Source organism: Hemiscyllium ocellatum, unplaced genomic scaffold, assembly GCF_020745735.1.
Source record: "Hemiscyllium ocellatum isolate sHemOce1 unplaced genomic scaffold, sHemOce1.pat.X.cur. scaffold_633_pat_ctg1, whole genome shotgun sequence".
Lineage (NCBI taxonomy): Eukaryota > Metazoa > Chordata > Chondrichthyes > Orectolobiformes > Hemiscylliidae > Hemiscyllium > Hemiscyllium ocellatum.
In genome coordinates, this window is record NW_026869144.1 from 21,735 (window position 1) to 44,969 (window position 23,235).

At 53.9% G+C, this 23,235-nt stretch overlaps 1 protein-coding gene across 1 annotated transcript; it reads right to left on the reverse strand.

Annotated features, from left to right (window-relative positions):
* Window positions 1–478: 478 nt before the first annotated feature.
* On the reverse strand, window positions 479–19,381 carry LOC132814031 (zinc transporter ZIP10-like). Its single transcript, XM_060823351.1, has 10 exons — window positions 18,942–19,381; window positions 17,271–17,484; window positions 13,597–13,771; window positions 12,029–12,198; window positions 11,215–11,358; window positions 10,538–10,631; window positions 8,710–9,021; window positions 4,680–4,760; window positions 3,365–3,555; window positions 479–735 (listed from the first exon to the last, which is right to left on the reverse strand). Exons 1-10 carry the CDS (start codon window positions 19,379–19,381, stop codon window positions 583–585), a joined length of 1,974 nt encoding a protein of 657 aa, XP_060679334.1. The 3' UTR covers window positions 479–582.
* Window positions 19,382–23,235: the final 3,854 nt, after the last annotated feature.

Below are 23,235 nucleotides of genomic sequence, written 5' to 3' on the forward strand. Positions count from 1 at the left end.
GGTGTGGGGTATGTCAGGGTGTTACAGTGAGGGGTGTGGGGTATATCAGGGTGTTACAGTGAGGGGTGTGGGGTATATCAGGGTGTTACAGTGAGGGGTGTGGGATATATCAGGGTGTTACAGTGAGGGGTGTGGGGTATATCAGGGTGTTACAGTGAGGGGTGTGGGGTATATCAGGGTGTTACACTGTTGGATAAATCTGTCTCTCTCTTAAAGCGCAGGATTCCCGATTCTTTGTCACAGCCTGCTCCAGAGGCAGGGACAGTACCAGCAGAGTAGGGATAAACACGGTTAGATTTCCCAGAGTCTGGGGAATGTCTGGTAATGTCTGTTAGTGTGGAGAGTGTACGGGACGATGTTTGATTGAAGTTTCTTGCTGTCTGAAGGGTCTACCTTTCCCCACGTTGTGTCCAGCCGACTTGGCGAGATTTCGGGAATGCCAGGCCCTGCTGAGCCCTGGAATTCTGGGAGCGGCCATGTTGCTGGGAAGGTGTCAGGATGTGTCTGAGAAGAGGAAGATCTCACTTGGTGAGAGACGTTCTGAGATGATTTTCGGTCCCGTTCCTGTCCGCTTGCTCACCGTTAAAAGCTGATGTCTATGTGCATTTTGTCTTCAAACAGGGCGATACAGAGCATGACCCCAACGCCGAACAGAAAGCCGAGGTTCTGACTGAGAAAGATCCCGAGAGCACCGTGCTGCTGCCTCTCCGTCTGCGTGTGTAACATCTCCGGGAGCTGTGGGCAGAAAGGAGACTAGTCACCGCCACAGCCATCACTGCCCCAGGTATCATCACAGCTCGTTCCTGCCGTCCCAGCCCCTCTCCTCCTTCAGCCCCCTCGCCCTGGTTCCTGATTAAACATTACGGGATCTGTCTCTGCTGCACATGGGCAACAGCATCCCCTAAACTCACTCACTCTGTCTTTCTCTCTGTCTCTCTCTCTCTGTCTCTCTGTCTGTCTGTCTTTCTCTCTCTATGTGTGTGTCTCTCTCTCTCTCTCTCTCTCTCTCTCTGTCTTTCCCTGTTTGCCTTTCTCTCTGTCTCATCCAGTCACAGCGTCATAGAGATGTACAGCAGAGACAGACCCTTCGGTCCAACTTGCCTATGCTGACCAGAAATCCCAACCTAATGAGAACGTGAGGACCAGGAGCAGGGGTAGTCTACCTGGCCCTTCGAGCCTGCTCTGTCACTCAATGAGACTGTTCTACGGCCTCAGTTCACTCACCCGCTCTCTCACTGTATCCCTTAATTCCTTCATTGTTCAAAAAAAAAGGTTTACCATAGCTTTAAAAAATGGTGACTGAAGGAGTGTCAACTACTTCACTGGGCAGGGAATTCCACAGATTCACAACCCTCTGGGCGAAGAAGTTCCTCCTCAATTCAGTCGGAAATCTGCTCCCCTTAATTTTGAGGCCATGCCCTCTTGTCCCAGTTTCACCCGCCAGTGGGAACATCCTACTTATTTCTATTTTATCAATTTTCTTCATAATTTTATATGTTTCTATAAGATGCCCGTCTCATTCTTGCAAATTCCAATGAATATAATCCCAATCTACTCGGTCTCTCCTCCTAAACCAATCCAACCCCCTGTCACCTCTGGAATCTACCTAGTGAACCTCCTCTGAACCCCCTCTGTGCCAGTACATCCCTTCTCAAGTAGGGAGACCAAAACTGCACAGAGTACTCCAGGAGTGGCCTCACCAGCACCTTGTACAGCTGCAACATAACCTGTCTGCTTTTAAACTCAATCCCTTTAGCAATGAAGGACAAAATTCCATTTGCCTTCCTAATTACCTGTTGCACCTGCAAGCCAACCTTCTGTGATCCATGCACAAGGTCACCCAGGTCCCTCTGCACAGCAGCATGCTGCAATTTCTTACCATCCAAGTAATAATCTATTTTGCTGTTATTCCTACCAAAATGCACAACTTCACATTTACTAACATTGTCTTCCATCTGCCAGACCTTTGCCCACTCATTCAGTGTATCTATGTTACCCTGTAAAGTTACTCAGTCCGCTGCACACTTTGCTCTGCCACTCATCTTAGTGTCATTGGCAAATTTTGACACCATACACATGGTCCCCCATTCCAAATCATCTATATAAATTGTAAATACAACACCGATCCTTGAGGCACACTAGTAGTCACTGCTTGCCAGCCAGAATAGCACAATTAATCCACACTCTTTGCTTCCTGTCAGTCAACCAACCCTCTATCCACACTAGTAGTTTACCCCTAGCACCATGCATCGTTATCTTATGCAGCAGCCTCATTTGCGGCACTTTGTCAAAGGCCTTTTGGAAATCTAGGTGCATTACATCCACTGGGTCCCCATTATCCACCTTGCTTCATAGAATTCCAAAAGGTGTGTGAAGCATAAGCTGCCATTCATGAGCCCATGCTGCGTCTGTACAATGGGACAATTTCAATCGAAATGCCCTGCTATTTCTTCCCTAACAATAGGCCCAAACATCTTCCCCATTTCAGAGGTTAAACTCACTGGTCTATATTTCTCCATCTTTTGTCTCCATTTGCCAGCACTTGGCCCATTTCTCTCTCAACCCTCCTTCACCCTCCTATTCATATACCCATCCAAATGCCTTTTAAATGTTGGAAAATTGTACCAGCCTCATTCCATACACGTACCACCCTCTGCGTGAAGTTGCCCCGTAGGTCTCTTTTCCCCTCTCACCCTAAACCTATGCCCTCTAGCTCTGGACTCCCCCACTCCAGGGAAAAGACTTGTTCTATTTACCCTATCCATGCCCCTCATGGTTTTATAAACACCCCCCAGCCTCTGACGGTCCAGGGAAAACAGCCCCAGCCTGTCCAGCCTCCCCCTAGAGCTCAAATCCTCCAACCCTGGCAACATCCTTGTAAATCTTTTCTGAACCCTTTCAAGTTTCACAACATCCTTCCAATAGCAGGGAGAGCAGAATTGCATGCAGCATTCCAAAAGTGGCCTAACCAATGTCCTTACAGTCATCTCTCGCTCTTCCTCTCTTTCTGTCTGTATGTCTGTCTCTATCCCTCTTTCTGTCTCTCTCTCTCTCTTTCTCTTTCTCTCTCTCTGCCTGTGTCTGTTTCTCTCTATCTGTGTTTCTCTTAGTCTCTCTCTCTCTGTCTCTGCCCATCTGTCCTCCTCTCTCTCTCTCACTGTTTGTCTGTCTGATTCTCTCTGTGTGTCTGTCTCTCTCTGTCTCTCTGCATCTGTCTCTCTCTTGTTCTGTCTCTCTGTCTCTGCATCTGTCTCTCTCTCTCTCTCTCTCTCTCTCTCTCGAACACCGTGAATCTGAAGTGAAGGTTGTACCCATCCCTACAGTGACTCCGGTGCCTGGAGAAGGGTTAAGGAGACGTACTCACCATGTCAACCAGGGAAACATACAGGAAGATGCCAGCCGTGCTGGTAAATATCCAGGGTGTAATGTAGGCAGTGTGCTGGCCAATAGCAATGCCGACGGCCAGGCCGAGGTAACTGATAACCGCAGACACAAGGTTAAACAAGACAGCCTTTCTGACATGGAGTCCAGCTTGTAACAACATCGCAAAATCACCTGGGACAGAAACACAGAGACTGTCACCCACCCAGGGGACCCTCACCCTCACCCCACCCCAGGGGGAACCGGGACCCTACACCCCACCCCAGGGGGACCCGACACCCTCACCCCACCCCAGGGGGACCCGAGACCCTCACCCCACTCCAGGGGGACCCGGGACCCTACACCCCACCCCCAGGGGGAACCGGGACCCTACACCCTACCCCAGGGGAACCCGGACCCTACACCCCACCCCAGGGGGAACCGGGACCCTACACCCTACCCCAGGGGGAACCGGGACCCTACACCCTACCCCAGGGGAACCCGGACCCTACACCCCACCCCCAGGGGGAACCGGGACCCTACACCCTACCCCAGGGTAACCGGGACCCTACACCCCACCCCAGGGGGAACCGGGACCCTACACCCCATCCCAGAGGGACCAGAGACCCTACACACCACCCCAGGGGGAACTGGGACCCTACACCCCACCCAGGGGGAACCTGAGACCCTCACCCTACCCCAGGGGAACCGGGACCCAACACCCCACCCCAGGGGAACCGGGACCCTACACCCCACCCCAGGGGGAACCGGGACCCTACACCCTACCCCAGGGGGAACCGGGACCCTACACCCTACCCCAGGGGAACCGGGACGCTACACCCCACCCAGGGGGAACTGGGACCCTACACCCCACCCAGGGGGAACCTGAGACCCTCACCCCACCCCAGGGGGAACTGGGACCCTTACCCAAACACGGAGACCCTCACCCACCCAGGGGGAACCTGAGACCCTCACCCCACCCCAGGGGGAACCGGGACCCTACACCCAAACACGGAGACCCTCACCCCCAGGAGGAACCGGGACACTACACAAGGTGACCCTCACCCCAGGAGGAACCGGGACCGTATACCCAAGCACGGAGACCCAGGGTCATTTAAGGCTGGACATCTGCTGACCATACCTGCTCTGGCCTAGGTGTGATCCCTCAGCAATGGAGTTGATACTTAACCAGCCTCTGGGGAAATAAGGATGGACCCTCCAGGGGATGGACAGAGAGAAGAATGAGGAAACAGAGATACTGGAAGTCACACAGTGAGAACTGTCCTCGATGAGGGCTAACAGTGGATGGTCATACTAACCGAGTTCATGTGGAAGTTCATGACAAAGTACAGCAATAGTGGTACTCAAACCTCCCGAAATCCCCGTGGAAAATGCAGCACCTACAGGACAGAATGGGATGAGAAAAACAGTCACTACTGGCTGCAGTTAGTCTGGTGATAATCCCGGGCTGAGATAATCCCCAGGCTGTGATAATCCCCAGGCTGTGATAATCCCAGGCTGTGATAATCCCCAGGCTGTGATAATCCCAGGCTGTGATAATCCCAGGCTGTGATAATCCCCAGGTTGTGATAACCCCTGGCTGTGATAATCCCAGGCTGTGATAATCCCAGGCTGTGATAATCCCCAGGCTGTGATAATCCCCAGGCTGTGATAACCCCAGGCTGTGATAACCCCTGGCTGTGATAATCCCAGGCTGTGATAATCCCTGGCTGTGATAATCCCAGGTTGTGATAATCCCCAGGCTGTGATAATCCCCAGGCTGTGATAATCCCCAGGCTGTGATAATCCCAGGCTGTGATAACCCCTGGCTGTGATAACCCCTGGCTGTGATAATCCCAGGCTGTGATAATTCCCAGGCTGTGATAACCCCCAGGCTGTGATAATCCCCGGCTGTGATAATCCCCAGCTGTGATAATCCCCTGGCTGTGATAATCCCCAGGCTGTGATAATCCCCAGGCTGTGATAATCCCAGGCTGTGATAACCCCTGGCTGTGATAATCCCAGGCTGTGATAACCCCTGGCTGTGATAATCCCCAGCTGTGATAATTCCCAGGCTGTGGTCATCCCCAGATGTGATAATTCCCAGGCTGTGATAATCCCAGGCTGTGATAACCCCTGGCTGTGATAACCCCAGGCTGTGATAACCCCCAGGCTGTGATAATCCCCGGCTGTGATAATCCCCAACTGTGATAATTCCCAGGCTGTGATAATTCCCAGGCTGTGATAATCCCAGGCTGTGGTCATCCCCAGGCTGTGATAATCCCGTCTGAGACAATCCCCCGTCTGAGATAATCCCCCGTCTGTGATAATCCCAGGTTGTGGTTATCCCCAGACTGTGATAATCCCAGGTTGTGATAATCTCTGGTTGTGGTTATCCCCAGACTGTGATAATCCCCGGCTGTGATAACCCCAGGCTGTGACAATCCCAGACTGTGATAATTCCCCCTCTGTGATAATTCCAGGTTGTGATAATCTCTGGTTGTGGTCATCCCCAGACTGTGATAATCCCAGGCTGTGATAATCCCAGGCTGTGATAATCCCAGGCTGTGATAATCCCAGGCTGTGATAATCACTAGGCTGTGATAATGCCCAGGTTGTGACAATCCCCCGTCTGTGACAATCCCCCGTCTGTGACAATCCCCAGGTGGTGACAATCCCCCGTCGGTGACAATCCCCAGGTGGTGACAATCCCCAGGCTGTGACAATCCCCGGCTGTGACAATCCCCAGGCTGTGATAATCTCCAGGCTGTGACAATCCCCAGGCTGTGACAATCCTTGATGTGATAATCCCCAGGCTGTGATAATCCCTGGCTGTGATAATACCCAGGCTGTGATAATACCCAGGCTGTGATAATACCCCGGCTGTGATAATCTCAGGCTGCGATAATCGCCAGGCTGTGGTTATCCCAGGTTGTAATTATCCCAGGCTGTGATAACACCAGATGTGATAATCCCCAGGCTGTGACAATCCCCGGCTGTGACAATCCTTGATGTGATAATCCCCAGGCTGTGATAATCTCTGGCTGTTATAATTCTCTGGCTGTGATAATCTCTGGCTGTGATAATACCCAGGCTGTGATAATCTCAGGCTGCGATAATCGCCAGGCTGTGGTTATCCCAGGTTGTAATTATCCCAGGCTGTGATAACACCAGATGTGACAATCCCCAGGCTGTGACAATCCCAGGCTGTGACAATCCCCAGGCTGTGACAATCCCCTGGCTGTGATAATCCCTTGGCTGTGGTCATCCCCAGGCTGTGATAATCCCAGACTGTGATAATCCCAGACTGTGATAATCCCCAGGCTGTGATAATCTCTGTCTGTGGTCATCCCCAGGCTGTGATAATCCTGGACTGTGATAACCTCAGGTTGTGATAATCCTCAGGCTGTGATAATCCCCGGCTGTGATAACCTTAGGCTGTGATAATCCCCAGGCTGTGATAATCCCCAGGCTGTGATAATCCCCAGGCTGTGATAACCTTAGGCTGTGACAATCCCCAGGCTGTGACAATCCCCTGGCTGTGACAATCCCCTGGCTGTGATAATCCCTTGGCTGTGGTCATCCCCAGACTGTGATAATCCCAGACTGTGATAATCCCCAGGCTGTGATAATCTCTGTCTGTGGTCGTCCCCAGGCTGTGATAATCCTGGACTGTGATAACCTCAGGTTGTGATAATCCTCAGGCTGTGATAATCCCCGGCTGTGATAATCCCCGGCTGTGATAATCCCCGGCTGTGATAATCCCCGGCTGTGATAACCTTAGGCTGTGATAACCTTAGGCTGTGATAACCTTAGGCTGTGATAATCCCCAGGCTGTGATAATCCCCAGGCTGTGATAACCTTAGGCAGTGATAATCCCCAGGCTGTGATAATCCCCAGCCTGTGATAACCCCTGGCTGTGATAACCTTAGGCAGTGATAATCCCCGGCTGTGATAATCCCCAGGCTGTGATAATCCCCAGGCTGTGATAATCTTCGGCTGTGATAATCTTCGGCTGTGATAATCCCCGGCTGTGATAATCCCCTGGCTGTGATAACCTTAGGCTGTGATAATCCCCAGACTGTGATAATCCCCAGGCTGTGATAATCCCCAGGCTGTGATAATCCCAGACTGTGATAATCCCCTGGCTGTGATAATCCCCTGGCTGTGATAATCCCCAGGCTATGATAACCCCTGGCTGTGATAACCTTAGGCTGTGATAATCCCCAGACTGTGATAATTCCCAGACTGTGATAATCCCCAGGCTGTGATAATCTCTGTCTGTGGTCATCCCCAGGCTGTGATAATCCCGGACTGTGATAACCTCAGGTTGTGATAATCCTCAGGCTGTGATAATCCCGGCTGTGATAACCTTAGGCTGCGATAATCCCCAGGCTGTGATAACCTTAGGCTGTGATAATCCCCAGGCTGTGATAACCTTAGGCTGTGATAATCCCCAGGCTGTGATAATCCCCAGGCTGTGATAATCCCCTGGCTGTGATAATCCCCAGGCTGTGATAATCCCCTGGCTGTGATAATCCCCAGGCTGTGATCATACCCAGGCTGTGATAATCCCCAGGCTGTGATCATACCCAGGCTGTGATCATACCCAGGCTGTGATCATACCCAGGCTGTGATAATCCCCAGCATGTGATAATCCCCTGGCTGTGATAATCTTCGGCCGTGATAATCTTCGGCCGTGATAATCCCCAGGCTGTGATCATACCCAGGCTGTGATCATACCCAGGCTGTGATAATCCCCAGCATGTGATAATCTTCAGCCGTGATAATCTTCGGCCATGATAATCCCCAGGCTGTGATAATCCCCAGGCTGTGATCATACCCAGGCTGTGATCATACCCAGGCTGTGATCATACCCAGGCTGTGATAATCCCCTGGCTGTGATCATACCCAGGCTGTGATCATACCCAGGCTGTGATAATCCCCAGCATGTGATAATCCCCAGGCTGTGATCATACCCAGGCTGTGATAATCCCCAGGCTGTGATCATCCCCAGGCTGTGATCATCCCCTGGCTGTGATAATCCCCTGGCTGTGATAATCCCCAGGCTGTGATCATACCCAGGCTGTGATCATCCCCAGGCTGTGATCATCCCCAGGCTGTGATCATCCCCTGGCTGTGATCATCCCCTGGCTGTGATCATCCCCTGGCTGTGATAATCCCCTGGCTGTGATAATCCCCAGGCTGTGATCATCCCCAGGCTGTGATAATCCCCTGGCTGTGATAATCCCCAGGCTGTGATAACCCCAGTTGTAAATCCCCGGCTGCGATAATCTCCGGCTGAGATAACGCCAGGCTGTGACAACCCTTCGATACCAACCGCCTTACCGATTGCCAAGCCGTCTGTGAAGTTGTGGGCACCGTCACCAACAATGACCATCCAGGCGATTGTCGCTATCCCAGCTTTCCTCATGTCCCGGGCCCCATGTGAATGTCCATGGCCATACCTCCCGGTCTCTCGCTCCCTGCAGTGATGGTGGTGCTGATCTCTCTGATCACGGGCAGCCTTACCAGTGGCTGTCTGAGTGTGGGCATGACCAGGAGCTGTGTCCCCAATGTTCAACCCCTGGGCTTCAGGAGTCATGTAGGTGCTGAGTGTGACCTCCAATTCATCGCCAGGGTGGGGGTGATCAGCTGGAGCTACAGTTGGAGCAGTGAGAAAGACTCTTAGAGTTTGGGGAGGCCATATCATTGATGAAGAACACCAGAACTCCCTCCTTAATTAATCTACACACTCACACCAGGCCCGGCCAAACCCTGACCACCTTCAGCCCAGCGGCCATGACAGCACTGAATGCCTATTGGACCCTCTACTCCCTTCCCTTTCTCCCTCTGCCATCTGCTCCCCTTCCCCTCATCCCCTTCCCTTCCCTCCCCTCCACTACCCCCCACATCCCCTCCCCCTCCCTTCCCATCCCTTCTACTCGTCTCCCCTTCCCTCCTTTCCCTCCCTTCCCCCTTCCCATCCCTTTCCTTTCCTTTCCCACCCCTTCTTCCCCCCCTCCCTTCCCTCCCCTTCCTCCCTACCTACCCCCCCCCTCCCTTCCCTCCCCTTCCTCCCTACCTACCCCCCCTCCCTTCCCTCCCCTTCCTCCCTACCTACCCCTTCCCTCCCTTCCCTCCCCTTCCTCCCTACCTACCCCCCCCTCCCTTCCCTCCCCTTCCTCCCTACCTACCCCCCCCCCCCCTTCCCTCCCCTTCCTCCCTACCTACCCCCCCCTCCCTTCCCTCCCTTCCCTCCCCTTCCCCTTTTCCTCCCCTCTCATCTATTCCACTCCCCTCGCCTGCCCCACCTTCGCCCTCCCCTCCCATCACCTCCCTCCTCCTCTCCCCTCCCCTCCCTTCACCTCCCTTTCTTACCCTCCCCATCCTCCCTCCCCTCCTTTCCCCTCCCCTCCCTCCCCTTTCCCCCTTCCTTCCTCCCTTTCTTCCTCCCCTCCCCTTCCTCCACCTTCCTGTCTCCCCTTCCTCCCCTCCCCTCACCTCCACTCCCCTCACTTCCACCCGTCCTTCCTCCCCTCCCCTCACCTCCACTCCCCTCACTTCCACCCGTCCTTCCTCCCCTTCCTCCCCTTCCCTCCCCTCACCACCTTCCTCCCCTCCCCTTCCTCCCTCCCCTCCCCTCCCTTTCCTCCCCTCCCTCCCTCCCCTCCCTTCACTCCTCTCCAGTCCCTCCCCTCCCCTTCCTCCCCTTCCCTCCCCTCCCCTCCCTTTCTCCACTGCCCTTCCTCCCCTTCCCTCCCCTCACCACCTTCCTCCCCTCCCCTCCCTTTCCTCCCCTCCCTCCCTCCCCTCCCTTCACTCCTCTCCAGTCCCTCCCCTCCCCTTCCTCCCCTCCCCTTCCTCCCTTCTCTCCTCTCCCCTCCCTCCCTCTTCTCTCCCCTCCCCTCTCCGCTTCCTCCCCTCCCTCCCCTCCCCTCCTTCCCTCCCCTACTCCCCTCTCTTTCTCCCCTCCTCTTCCTCCCTCCCCTCCCCTCCCCTTCCTCCCCTCCCCTCCCTTACTCCCCTCTCTTTCTCCCCTCCTCTTCCTCCCTTCCCCTCCCCTACTCCCCTCTCTTTCTCCCCTCCTCTTCCTCCCTCCCCTCCCCTCCTCTTCCTCCCTTCCCCTCCCTTACTGCCCTCTCTTTCTCCCCTCCCCTCCCTCCCCTCTCCTCACCTCCATCTGGTCTCAGGTGCTGCAGTTCAGCCCCACCACCCATGTTCGCCGGCGTTGGACCTTCCTTGTTACGGGTACACCTCCTGCCCACTACCTGGGAACAGAAAGGGTTGGTGTTGGTGAAGAACAGGTACCGAAACGTCGGGAACCCCGGCGAGGGGGTGAAGGGAGGCCAGCTGAGAGACCCACTCTCGGTGCGCAGTCACACTGAGCCTCCTGTGAAATTGCTCCCCGATCCTCCCTGTCAATCCTTACAGAGGCACCGTCGCCTGGTGCCACACTGCCTACACCTCAGGGGGAGGCTAGAACACTCAACAGGGACCCTTCCGGAATAATCTGCCTGGTTCGACCCGACCAGAGCTCTTGGTGCTCATCAGGACCCCTTACAAGAATGCCAGAGCAAAGGGACAGTCACAGGGAACCTGTGTGAGGGGAGAATGTGAGACGGGGACACCCTCCTTTCAGGACCAGAGAATGGAAGGTGCATCGTCGAGTTATAGAGTGGTGCAGCACAGAGACAGACCCTTCGGCCCAACTCGTTCCTGCTGACAAAAACGCAGGGAAAGCTCGGCAGGTCTGGTTCAGTGAAGAGAAATCAGAGTTCAGGTCTGGGGTCCGGTATCCCTTACCCTCAGTCCCCTGCCCCACCCTACCACCCGGACACGAGACGCGCTCACCTTGCCCCCTCTGCAGCTCCTGACCAGGCCCAGGAGGGTCTCGATGAGGAACAGGAGGTAGATGCCCCCCAGCACGGACAGTCCCTTCCACACGGGGTCTTTCCCTGTCTCCACGTGGTCCTCTGGCCGCTGTAGCTGACTGCTCTGGAACACAGAGGGTGGGGGAGGTGGTTATTGTCCCCGCTGTCTGGCTCCTCGGATCTTACCGAAATACCACCCCACCCCTCACCCCCCACGAATCCTCCCAAGGGTGGCGGTTCAGAGAAAGGCAGAACCCCACCCCCTCCCTCATCCCATCCCCTGACAGCACGGGCGGCACAGTGGTTAGCACTGCTGCCTCTCAGCGCCTGAGACCCGGGTTCAATTCCCGCCTCAGGCGACTGACTGTGTGGAGTTTGCACATTCTCCCCGGAGCGTGGGTTTCCTCCGGGTGCTCCGGTTTCCTCCCACAGTCCAAAGATGTGCAGGTCAGGTGAATTGGCCATGCTAAATTGCCCGTAGTGTTAAGTTAAGGGGTAAATGTAGGGGTATGGGTGGGTTGCGCTTCGGCGGGTCAGTGTGGACTTGTTGGGCCGAAGGGCCTGTTTTCACACTGCAGGTAATCTAATCTAATCAAAGCATGTGTTTCAACTCTGCTCTCCACAGGGAGGCAGGGCTGTTCCTGTGTGACAGGCTGGAGGAGAGGGGCTGAATGGCCTCTTGCTGTTCCCCTGTGTGACAGGCTGGAGATGGAGGAGAGGGGCTGAATGGCCTCTTGCCGTTCCCTGTATAACGTGCCCGAGGTCGGTGGGGTGGGCGGTGGGTTTGTACTTACATGAGGGATGAGGTGCAGCAGAGCGTCAGCAGACAGCGTTCCAATTGCCAGAGTGACCAGGAACCTGAGCAGGACCTTGGAAAAGGAGTGACTGAACAACGGAATAACGGCCACAGCCAACAGGGACGTCAGGCTGATCAGGGTAACGGCAACAAATCCACAGATCCAAACTGCGAGGGGAGAGAAACAGCAGCTCAGAGAGGGTACGGGGAGGAGGAGAATCTCTCCCCTCTCTCCACGGACTGGGACAGTCTCACACAGCGTCCGGGACAGGATCCCTGAGGGGCTCACACAGGATCCCATCACTCAGGTTACAGCTACCCTGCACAGGGTCACTGCACACACACACACACACACACACACACACACACACACACACACACACACACACACACACCCATATACACACACACACACACACACACACACACACACACACCCCCATATATACACTCACCCATATACACACACACACACACTCATTACACACACACACTCACTCATACACATACACACACACACACTCATACACACACACACACACACACTCATTACACACACACACACTCATACACATACACACACTCACTCACACTCTCACTCATACACACACTCTCACACATACACACACACGCACACACTCTCTCACACTCTCACACACACACACACACACACTCTCACACACACACACTCACACATACACACACACACATTCACTCACACTCACTCTCACTCATACACACACACATTCACTCACACTCATGCACACCCTCACTTATACACACTCTCACACTCATACACACACACACACACACACTCATTCACACTCACGCACACTCTCACTCATACACATTCACACACATTCACTCACACTCATGCACACACACTCACTTTCTCACTCATACACACACACACACACGCACTCGTGCACACACACATACACTCTCACGCACACACATGTTCTCTCACTCATGCACATGCTCACACACACACACACACTCAAGCACGCACACACACACATTCTCTCACTCATACGCACACGTTCTCTCACACACTCTCTCTTACACACACACACTCAGACTCATGCTCACACACACACTCTCAGACACACTCACACGCTCACTCTCTCTTACACACTCATACTCTCACTCTTTCACACAAACACGCACACACACTCATCTATATAGCACACAATCATCCACATGCACACACACACTAAATTTCAATACTAGGGCCTTAACTACTTGCTATACTGATATCACAGTATTCTATAACCCCCGCAACAGGGAGATAAGGGAGGGGTATTCTATACTCTGCCACATTGGGGTAGACCATGTGCAGTCAGACATGTCCCTGACTCTGTCCCTGACCCTAACCCTTACCCTGATCCCTGAGTCTAACCCTTACCCTGATCCCTGAACCTAATCCTAACTCCTAACCTTAACCCCTGACCCTAACCCTTGACCCTGACCCTGATCCCTGACCCTAACCCCTAACCCTAACCCGCCAACCGTGATCCTGACCCTGACCCATGTCCCCCTCCTCATCCCGCTGGGATTGAGACTCACCTGACGGTTGGGTAGCCCCTTGAGGTGGGATCTGCAGTGAATCGTGGTGCTGGATACACACTCTGCTGTCTATCTGGTAGAGCAGGGCCGGGCAGATGTAGGTAAACTGCTTTGGTGTGATCCCCTGTGTGCTGCTCATCCCGAAGTTGACCAGGAGCTGAGTTGCGTTTAGACACTGTGCGCACAAAAACAGACTGCAGTCACTGTCAGCTCTACACTGCATGCTGTCTACCCTGAAGACAGAGAATCACAGCCCTCCCCACTGCCCTAAACACCTCGCTCAGTTCAACCTGTCCTCCAGCCTGGCCTCTTACCTGGCGACTGTACAGAAACATCGAAAACAGGAACAAGAAGAACCACTTCCCCCCCTTGAATCTGCGACCCTCCTCCCATTCAATGGGGTCCCAACACTTTAACTCCCCCTCCCACTCCACCGAGGACATGCAGGTCCTTGGACTCCTCCATCGCCAGAACATAACAACACGACGGTTGGAAGAAGAGCGCCTCATCTTCCGCCTGGGAACCCTCCAGCCACAAGGGATAAACTCAGATTTCTCCAGTTACCTCATTTCCCCTCCCCCCACCTTGTCTCAGTCGAATCCCTTGAACTCAGCGCCGCCCTCCTGACCTGCAATCTTCTTCCTGACCTCTCCGCCCCCACCCCACTCCAGCCTATCACCCTCACCTTGACCTCCTTCCACCTATCACATCTCCATCGCCCCTCCCCCAAGTCCCTCCTCCCTACCTTTCATCTTAGCCTGCCTGGCACCCTCTCCTCATTCCTGATGAAGGGCTCTGGCCCGAAACGTCGAATCTCCTGTTCCTTGGATGCTGCCTGACCTGCTGCGCTTTTCCAGCAACACATTTTCAGCTCTGATCTCCAGCATCTGCAGACCTCACTTTCTTCTCCCAGCTGATGGTCCAACTCAGTCCCATGCTTTCTCCCTCGCCCCCTCCATCTTTTGCTCCTCCTCAGAACGATGTACAATGCCTTCTCGAAAGCATTCAAGTTTTCAGCCCTGAGCGTTGTCCGGGACAGAGTGTCCGACAGGCCCACCCCACCCCTCTCTGGGTGGAGACATCTCCCCCCATTTCAGTCCCATCCTGTCTCCTTCAGACTGGGATTCCCCACCCCACCCCCATTCTGAAAGCCCACACCCTTCAGTCAGAGTTAAAAATCCCACCACACCAGGTTATAGTCCAACAGGTTTAATTGGAAACACTAACTTTCGGAGCGACGCTCCTTCATCAGGTGGTAGCGGAGGACTCAATTATAAGAAAAAGAATTTATAGCAAAACAAGTTTACAGTGTGATGTAACTGAAATTATACATTGAAAAATACCTTGATTGTTTGTTAAGTTTCTGATCTGTTACAATGACCATGGTAGTTTCACTTCTTTCATGTGTAAATCACAAAACCTTTTTAGATTCTCAGATTAACTGTAACAATTGGTGTCAGCCCAGATAATGTGTTGAAGGTGTTAGCCCCCCCCCCCCCCCCCCCCCCCCCCACCGTGTGCTATAGTGTTCAGATTGATTCTAATCGAAAAAAACGAGTTAACAGAGTCTTACATAAATTCATGCAGTTCTTGACTAAAGTACAATGTAACTCTGCAAGTACAAATTCACCCCACAATCAAATATGTATATATGTGTGTGTGCGTGTGTGTGTGTGTGTGTGTCTGGGATGGGGGTTGTGACTGTCTGTGAGAGAGAATGTATATGTGTGTGTGTGTGCAAAGGGATCTGTGACTGTGTGTATGTGTGTGTGTGTCTGGGATGGGGGGTTGTGACTGTGAGAGAGAATGTATATGTGTGTGTGAGTGTGCAAAAGGATCTGTGACTGTGTGTGTGTGTGTGTGTGTGTATGTGTGTGAGTGTCTTATAATTGTGTGCTCCACAGCCACCTGATGAAGGAGCGTCGCTCTGAAAGCTAGTGCTTCCAATTAAACCTGTTTGAGTTAAAGTTGATTTTTACCTTTGTACACCCCAGTCCAATACCGGCATCTCCAAATCCCGGCCTTCAGTCAGACAGAGTTCTGTAATTAGCGGTTTTTGCGAAGATTTGTAGCTCGGGTTGATGGTAAGTATGCAAGTCTGTTTGCTGAGCTGGAAGGTGTGTTTTTAGATTAGGTTCCCTACAGTATGGAAACAGGCCCTTCGGCCCAACAAGTTCACACTTGTAACCCACCCAGACCCATTCCCCTACCCTATGTTTACCCCTGACTGATGCGTTTTCGGAAGTTTAGTCACCATGACTAAGTAACACCATCAGTGAGTCTCTGGTGAAGCGCTGGTGGTGTGTCCCACCAATAAACACTATCCACCAATTCCCCAGAAATATACCCAAAGAAGCAGACACAACTCAACCAAAAACTATAGCCACATTACATACATCAAAGACACAACAGGAATGACTTCCAGATTACTCAGACCCCTTGGCATCATGGTAGCCCACAAACCTACCAACGCACTTAAACAGCGACTAATGGACCAAAGGGATCCGTTAGATATTACCAGCAAAACTAATGTCATTTACAAGTTACCATTACAAGAACTGTAAAAAACACTACATCGGAGTAATTAGCAGGAACCTTGCCACAGGATACATGAACACCAACTAGCCGCCAAGACACAACCCACTATCACTTGTTTCTGTACATACAGACAAAGAAGGGCATTACTTTGACTGGGATAACACACACATCCTCGGACAGCACTGACCCTCCCACAGCACTGACTCTCCCACAGCCCCCACTCCCTCAGCACTGACCCTCCCACACCGCATGAGAATTCCTCAAGGGCTGGCATTCTAACCAGAACTCCATCAGTAAACACATCGACTCAGATCCTATCTACCTTCCCTTGAAACAAAAAAGAACTGGAATTGACATCACCCACCTTCAAAAACCAAGAGCTACAAATCGAGAGGAAGGACATACCAACAACACTTCACCAGCCACTCTCACTGACTATGTCACCCAGCGTGGTGACGAAACGTCTGAAAACAAACCTTCCAGCTCATCGAGCTAACGTACACACTTAGAGTTCTGTAATCCACTACAGGGATGTGTGTGTGTGTGTGTGTGTGTGTGTGTGGGGGGGGGGGGGAGGAGGGGTGTGGTGGGGGTGGTGTGCGACAGCCCTTTGTGCAGGAGGAGGTGGGGGGAGGGACAACAGGGAGATTTACCAGGACATGACCCCAACCCCCTGGGGCAGGGGGCTGGAGGGTTTCAGTGGCGGAGCGAGATTGGACAGACTGTTGGAGCAGAGGAGACCGAGAGAATGGGATGTGACTGAGATGTAGAAAACCGTGAGGGTCATGGATAGGGGAGACCGGAAGGAAACTTTGTCCCCTCAAACGGAGGGAGTAGTGAGAGGGGAAGGGACGGAGAACTGTTTTTTAAGTAGAAAACCCCAGACATGTCAGAGCCTCTGCCTTTACAGTCCTCTCTGAAACACAATCCGAAGACAACGTAACCTCGTTAAAGGCGCAGCATCATGACGGACCGAAGGGTCGTTTCCGTGCTGTGTGACTCTATAGGTCTGCTTCCCGACAGTAGAGTGTGGGAAATCCGGCTGGGAAAATGGGTATCAGAGACACTGCAGTTAGACTGAACCTACCACCACTGACAGTGAGAGTTGTCGGGCTAAGTTCCTGGCGAAGACTTACGTTTCCGTGGAGATGGTTGTAATCGGAATGATTCATGGCCCTGTCATCGTCAGTGAGACCGTGAGAGGACACAGGGAGGGGATGGTCTCTGGGTGACCGCTCCAGTCGATGCCCAAACATGCTTCCCTGTCTCTGCAAGCGTCCCCCAGCAGCTGGGGAATCCTTTCGGAACAGAGGGGGCTCGACACTCTCACCGCTCGTCCATTTGGAGGATCTACAGGATGAGGGAGCAATCACAGCCTGGTCAGCGCTGACACTCGGACAGTGTCCACCCACTCAGCACTGACCCTCCCTCAGCACTGACCCTCCCTCAGCACTCACTCCCTCAGCGCTGACCCTCCCTCAGCGCTGACCCTCCCACAGCACTGACCCTCCCTCAGCACTCACTCCCTCAGCGCTGACCCTCCCTCAGCGCTGACCCTCCCTCAGCACTGACCCTCCCTCAGCACTCACTCCCTCAGCGCTGACCGTCCCTCAGCGCTGACCCTCCCTCAGCACTGACCCTCCCTCAGCACTGACCCTCCCACAGCACTGACCCTCCCTCAGCACTCACTCCCTCAGCACCCGCCCACTCAGCGCTGACCCTCCCTCAGCACTGACCCTCCCTCAGCACTCACTCCCTCAGCACCCGCCCACTCAGCGCTGACCCTCCCTCATCACTGACCCTCCCACAGCACCCGCTCCCTCAGCACTGACCCTCCCACAGCACCCGCCCACTCAGCGCTGACCCTCCCTCAGCACTCACTCCCTCAGCACTGACCCTCCCACAGCACCCGCTCCCTCAGCACTGACCCTCCCACAGCACCCACTCCGTCAGCACTGACCCTCCCACAGCACCCACTCCCTCAGCACTGACCCTCCCACAGCACACGCCCACTCAGCACTGACCCTCCCACAGCACACGCTCCCTCAGCACTGACCCTCCCACAGCACACGCCCACACAGCACTGACCCTCCCACAGCACCTGCCCACTCAGCGCTGACCCTCCCACAGCACCCACTCCCTCAGCACTGACCCTCCCACAGCACCCACTCCCTCAGCACTGACTCTCCCACAGCACCCGCCCACTCAGCACTGACCCTCCCACAGCACCCGCCCACTCAGCGCTGACCCTCCCACAGCACCCACTCCCTCAGCACTGACCCTACCACAGCACCCACTCCCTCAGCACTGACCCTCCCACAGCACCCGCTCCCTCAGCACTGACCCTCCCACAGCACCCGCTCCCTCAGCACTGACCCTCCCACAGCACCCGCTCCCTCAGCACTGACCCTCCCACAGCACCTGCTCCCTCAGCACTGACCCTCCCACAGCACCCGCTCCCTCAGCACCGACCCTCCCACAGCACCCACTCCCACAGCACTGACCCTCCCACAGCGCCCACTCCGTCAGCACCGAACCTCCCACAGCACCCCCTCCCTCAGCACTGACCCTCCCTCAGCACTGACCCTCCCTCAGCACTCACTCCCTCAGCACTGACCCTCCCACAGCGCCCACTCCCTCAGCACTGACCCTCCCACAGCCCCCACTCCCACAGCACTGACCCTCCCACAGCACTGACTCTCCCACAGCCCCCACTCCCACAGCACTGACCCTCCCACAGCCCCCACTCCCTCAGTGAGGAGCTGCAGGAGTGTGCCGTGGTTGCGGTAGTTGACGCAGTGACCCACCTGACCCTGGAAGCTGTGGTGACACTTGCTCCCTGGATGCTTGTCCCTGCCCAGGTTGGATCCTCGGACCCTCTGGCCAGCATGGAGAGGTGGTCCTCCGTGGTGTGGCTGTGTACGTGCCTGCGTTCCTGGAGGTCCAGGGCGTCGAGGTGAGAGACGTGACCGTGACCCAGCTCCTCGTGTTCGATCTCCACCACCTGGACCTGGCCTAGGCCCAGGCTCTCGAATAAGCGGTGTAAGCCCTCGGGAGAGAGCCGGCTGTGCTGCCCGTAGTTGCCAAATAGCCTTCTCAGGTAGTACCTCTGCTCTGTCACTGCCTCCGGTATGGATCGGGTGCCCCGGCTCCTGGCTTCTCCTTCCATGGCCTGAGCGCCACACCCCTGGTCTGCCCAGATGCACAGTGTCCCCAGGAGGAACACTGGCCACAGCACACCCCTCATCGTCCTCGTGCTATCTCCCCGTCCTCCCTTCCCGGTCACCTACGGGCGGATAGAGACACATCAGCTTGCGGTCCCCATCGCCTGCATACCCCCGTGGGACTGGGTACAGGGGGTTGCTGAGGGATGCATGGCGCAGGAGCTGGAGTAGGCCAAACGAGCACCCATCGCTCTCTGCCCCACCCATGTTCGATGGGTTCATCAGACTCGCTCTCCTGCTCCCTGCTCTCTCTCCATTCCCCCTCAAGCCCTATTCGCTCAATCCCTTTCCCTCTCCTAAGAAAGAAGGCGACACTGTGACAATGCTGCCTCACAGCGCCAGGGACCTGGCTTTGACCCCACCCTCGGGCAAATGTCTGTTCTCGCCCCCTCCCCGTGTCTGTGCGGGATTCCTCTGGGTGCTCCTGTTTCCTCCCACAGTCCAATGTTGTGGATTGGCCGTGCTAAATTGTCCCATAGTAACCAGGGATGTGCAGGTTAGGGTGGGATTAGCCGTGCTAAATTGTCCCCGTAGTGCCCAGGGATGTGCAGGTTAGGGTGGGATTGGCCGTGCTAAATTGTACCATAATAACCAGGGATGTGCAGGTTAGGGTGGGATTGGCCGTGCTAAATTGTCCCATAGTGCCCAGGGATGTGCAGGTTAGGGTGGGACTGGCCGTGCTAAATTGTCCCATAGTGCCCAGGGATGTGCAGGTTAGAGTGGGATTGGCCGTGCTAAATTGACCCCGTAGTGCCCAGGGATGTGCAGGTTAGGGTGGGATTGGCCGTGCTAAATTGTCCCATAGTGCCCAGGGATGTGCAGGTTAGGGTGGGACTGGCCGTGCTAAATTGTCCCGTGGTGCCCAGGGATGTGCAGGTTAGGGTGGGATTGGCCGTGCTAAATTGTCCCGCAGTGCCCAGCGATGAGCAGGTTAGGGTGGGATTGGCCGTGCTAAATTGTACTGTAGTGCCCAGGGATGTGCAGGTTACGGTGGGATTGGCCGTGTTAAATTGTCCCCTAGTGCCCAGAGATGTGCAGGTTGGGGTGGGATTGGCCGTGCTAAATTGTCCCCGTAGTGCCTAGGGATGTACAGGTTAGAGTGGATTGGCCGTGCTAAATTGTCCCCGTAGTGCCCAGGGATGTGCAGGTTAGGGTGGGATTGGCCATGCTAAATTGTCCCCGTAGTGACCAGGGATGTACAGGTTAGGGTGGGATTGGCCGTGCTAAATTGTCCCCGTAGTGCCCAGGGATGTGTAGGTTCGGTGCATTAGTCAGCAGTAAGTGAGGGAATGGGTTTGGGTGGGCTACTCTTCAGAGAGTCAGTGTGGACTTGTTGGGCCGAATGGCCTGTTTCCTCACTGTAGGGGTTCTATGATTCTTTCTTCAATACTTTTCAGTGTTTCGATTCCAACCCCTTTCTATGGCGGGGGGGCCCACAGACCCATGCCCCACCCCTAACTCTCTGGCTGAAGACATCTCTCCCACTCCGTCTCCTTTAGACTGTGATCCCCGGTTCTGGATTCCCCCCCCACCTCTGCATTTCCTCCCCCCCCACCTCCAACCAGCCCAACTCCCCGGCTTCTAGTGAGGTCCTCATCCTTCCGAAGTTACAGTGATTGCAAACCACGTGGACTCAACCCTTCCTCAGGTTAGGATGGAGCTGTCTGTAATGTGGGTCAGGCCACGAACTGTGTGCAGATCCAGTCTCCGTGCCAGAGGGAGGAGGTGATCGCATTGGAGTCGGAGTTTGGGGGATGCACAGGGGAGATTTGCCGGAATTTGCCCGGTCTGGAGCAACTTAGCGATGGGTAAAGGATCACCAGTCTGGGGTTCTTTAAAAAAATTCATTCACGGGAGCAGGGCGTAGCTGCCTGGGTCCAGGATTTATTGCCGGTCTCAAATTGCCCAGAGTTGTAAGCTTGCAACCTTGAGGTTAAAAACCACACAACACCAGGTTATAGTCCAACGGGTTTATTTGGAAGCACTAGCTTTCGGAGCGCCGCTCGTTGGGTCAGTTAGCAGGCTCGTCAGACGCAGAATTTTTAGTGAAAGATCAAAGTGTCATACAACTGATGTGACGTATCGAACAAAACAGTGGGCGGCGCGGTGGCACAGTGGTTAGCACTGCTGTCTCACAGCGCCTGAGAGCCGGGTTCAATTCCCGCCTCAGGCGACTATGTGGAGTTTGCATGTTCTCCCCGTGTCTGTGTGGGTTTCCTCCCACAGTCCAAAGATGTGCGGGTCAGGTGAATTGGCCATGCTAAATTGCCCGTAGTGTTAGGTAAGGGGTAAACGTATGGGTGGGTTGCGCTTCGGCAGGTCGGTGCGGACTTGTTGGGCCGAAGGGCCTGTTTCCACACTGCAAGTAAACTAATCTAATCTAATAAGTCTTTAATGACTTAGAATGGGGCTGCAGGGTTGGGTTGATTAATATGTAAATCCAAAAACTTCTTTTGAGTCACATTCTCCAGTTAATTTCCGGTTTTATTAAACAAGGTGACGTCTCAGCTCAGATAATGCATTAACGGTGTGAGGTTAGAGTCTGTCTGTATCCCAACCTCGAGTGAGACTGGTTCTGTTTCCAAAGTAACAATTTATACAATGTCACTTGCACTCGCTGTCTACAGATTGTGTGCTTTTTGAACAAACAGAATGTGCATTTACAGATACATTCTCCCCATAGACGGGTGTGTGTGAGAGACAGGGAGTGAGAGAGTATGGGAGAGGGAGAGCGAGTGTGTTGTGTGGGGGAGAGAGGGAGAGAGTGTGTAATTGTTTGTGCAGGGGAGAGAGCGTGAGTGTGTGGAAGAGAGTATGTGTTTGTGTAGGAGAGGAAGTGTGTGTGAGGGAGTGAGAGTGTGAGAGAGAATGGGAGAGAGAGAGAGTGTGTGTGTGTGTGTGTGTGTGTGAGAGAGACAGAGTATGTACCTGTGAGAGGGTGTGTGTGTGTGTGTGTGTGTGTGTGTGTATGAGAGAGACAGAGTATGTACCAGTGAGAGAGTGTGTGTGTGTGTGTGTGTGTGTGTGTGTGTGTGTGACAATGTATACACCTGTGAGAGGATGTGTGTGTGAGAGAGAGACAGAGTATATACCTGTGAGAGGGTGTGTGTGTGTGTGTGAGACAATATATATACCTGTGAGAGGGTGTGTGTGTGTGTGTGAGAGACAGAGTATATACCTGTGAGAGGGTGTGTGTGTGAGAGTGAGACAATGTATATACCTGTGAGAGGGTGTGTGTGTGTGTGTGTGTGAGTGAGTGAGACAATGTATATACCTGTGAGAGGGTGTGTGTGAGACAGAGTATATACCTGTGAGAGGGTGTGTGTGTGTGTGTGTGTTTGTGTGTGAGGCAGAGTATATACCTGTGAGAGGGTGTGTGTGTGTGTGTGTGTTTGTGTGTGAGGCAGAGTATATACCTGTGAGAGGGTGTGTGTGTGTGTGTGTGTGTGTGTTTGTGTGTGAGGCAGAGTATATACCTGTGAGAGGGTGTGTGTGTGTGTGTGTGTGTGTGTGACAGTGTATATACCTGTGAGAGGGTGTGTCTGAGAGTGAGACAATGTATATACCTGTGAGAGGGTGTGTGTGTGAGAGTGAGACAATGTGTATACCTGTGAGAGGGTGTGTGTGTGTGTGTATGTATGTGTGTGTGTGTGTGTGTGTGAGACAGTGTATGTACCTGTGAGAGGGTGTGTGTGAGAGTGAGACAATGTATATACCTGTGAGAGGGGGTGTGTGTGTGTGTGTGTGTGTGTGTGTGGTGTGTGTGTGAGAGTATATAACTGTGAGAGGGTGTGTGTGTGTGTGTGTGTGTGTGTGTGTGTGTGTATAACTGTGAGAGGGTGTGCCTCTGTGTGTGTGTGTGTCTGAGAGAGAGCGT

Excerpts from the sequence above, each read along its gene's own strand:
- LOC132814031 (XM_060823351.1), bottom strand. The coding sequence starts at position 19,381 with ATGAGGGGTGTGCTGTGGCCAGTGTTCCTCCTGGGGACACTGTGCATC. Across the intron at positions 13,772-17,270 it reads ACAACCATCTCCACGGAAAC|TGTCTAAACGCAACTCAGCT; the intron begins GTAAGTCTTCGC and ends TTGTGCGCACAG. Across the intron at positions 4,761-8,709 it reads CACAGACGGCTTGGCAATCG|GTGCTGCATTTTCCACGGGG; the intron begins GTAAGGCGGTTG and ends TCTGTCCTGTAG.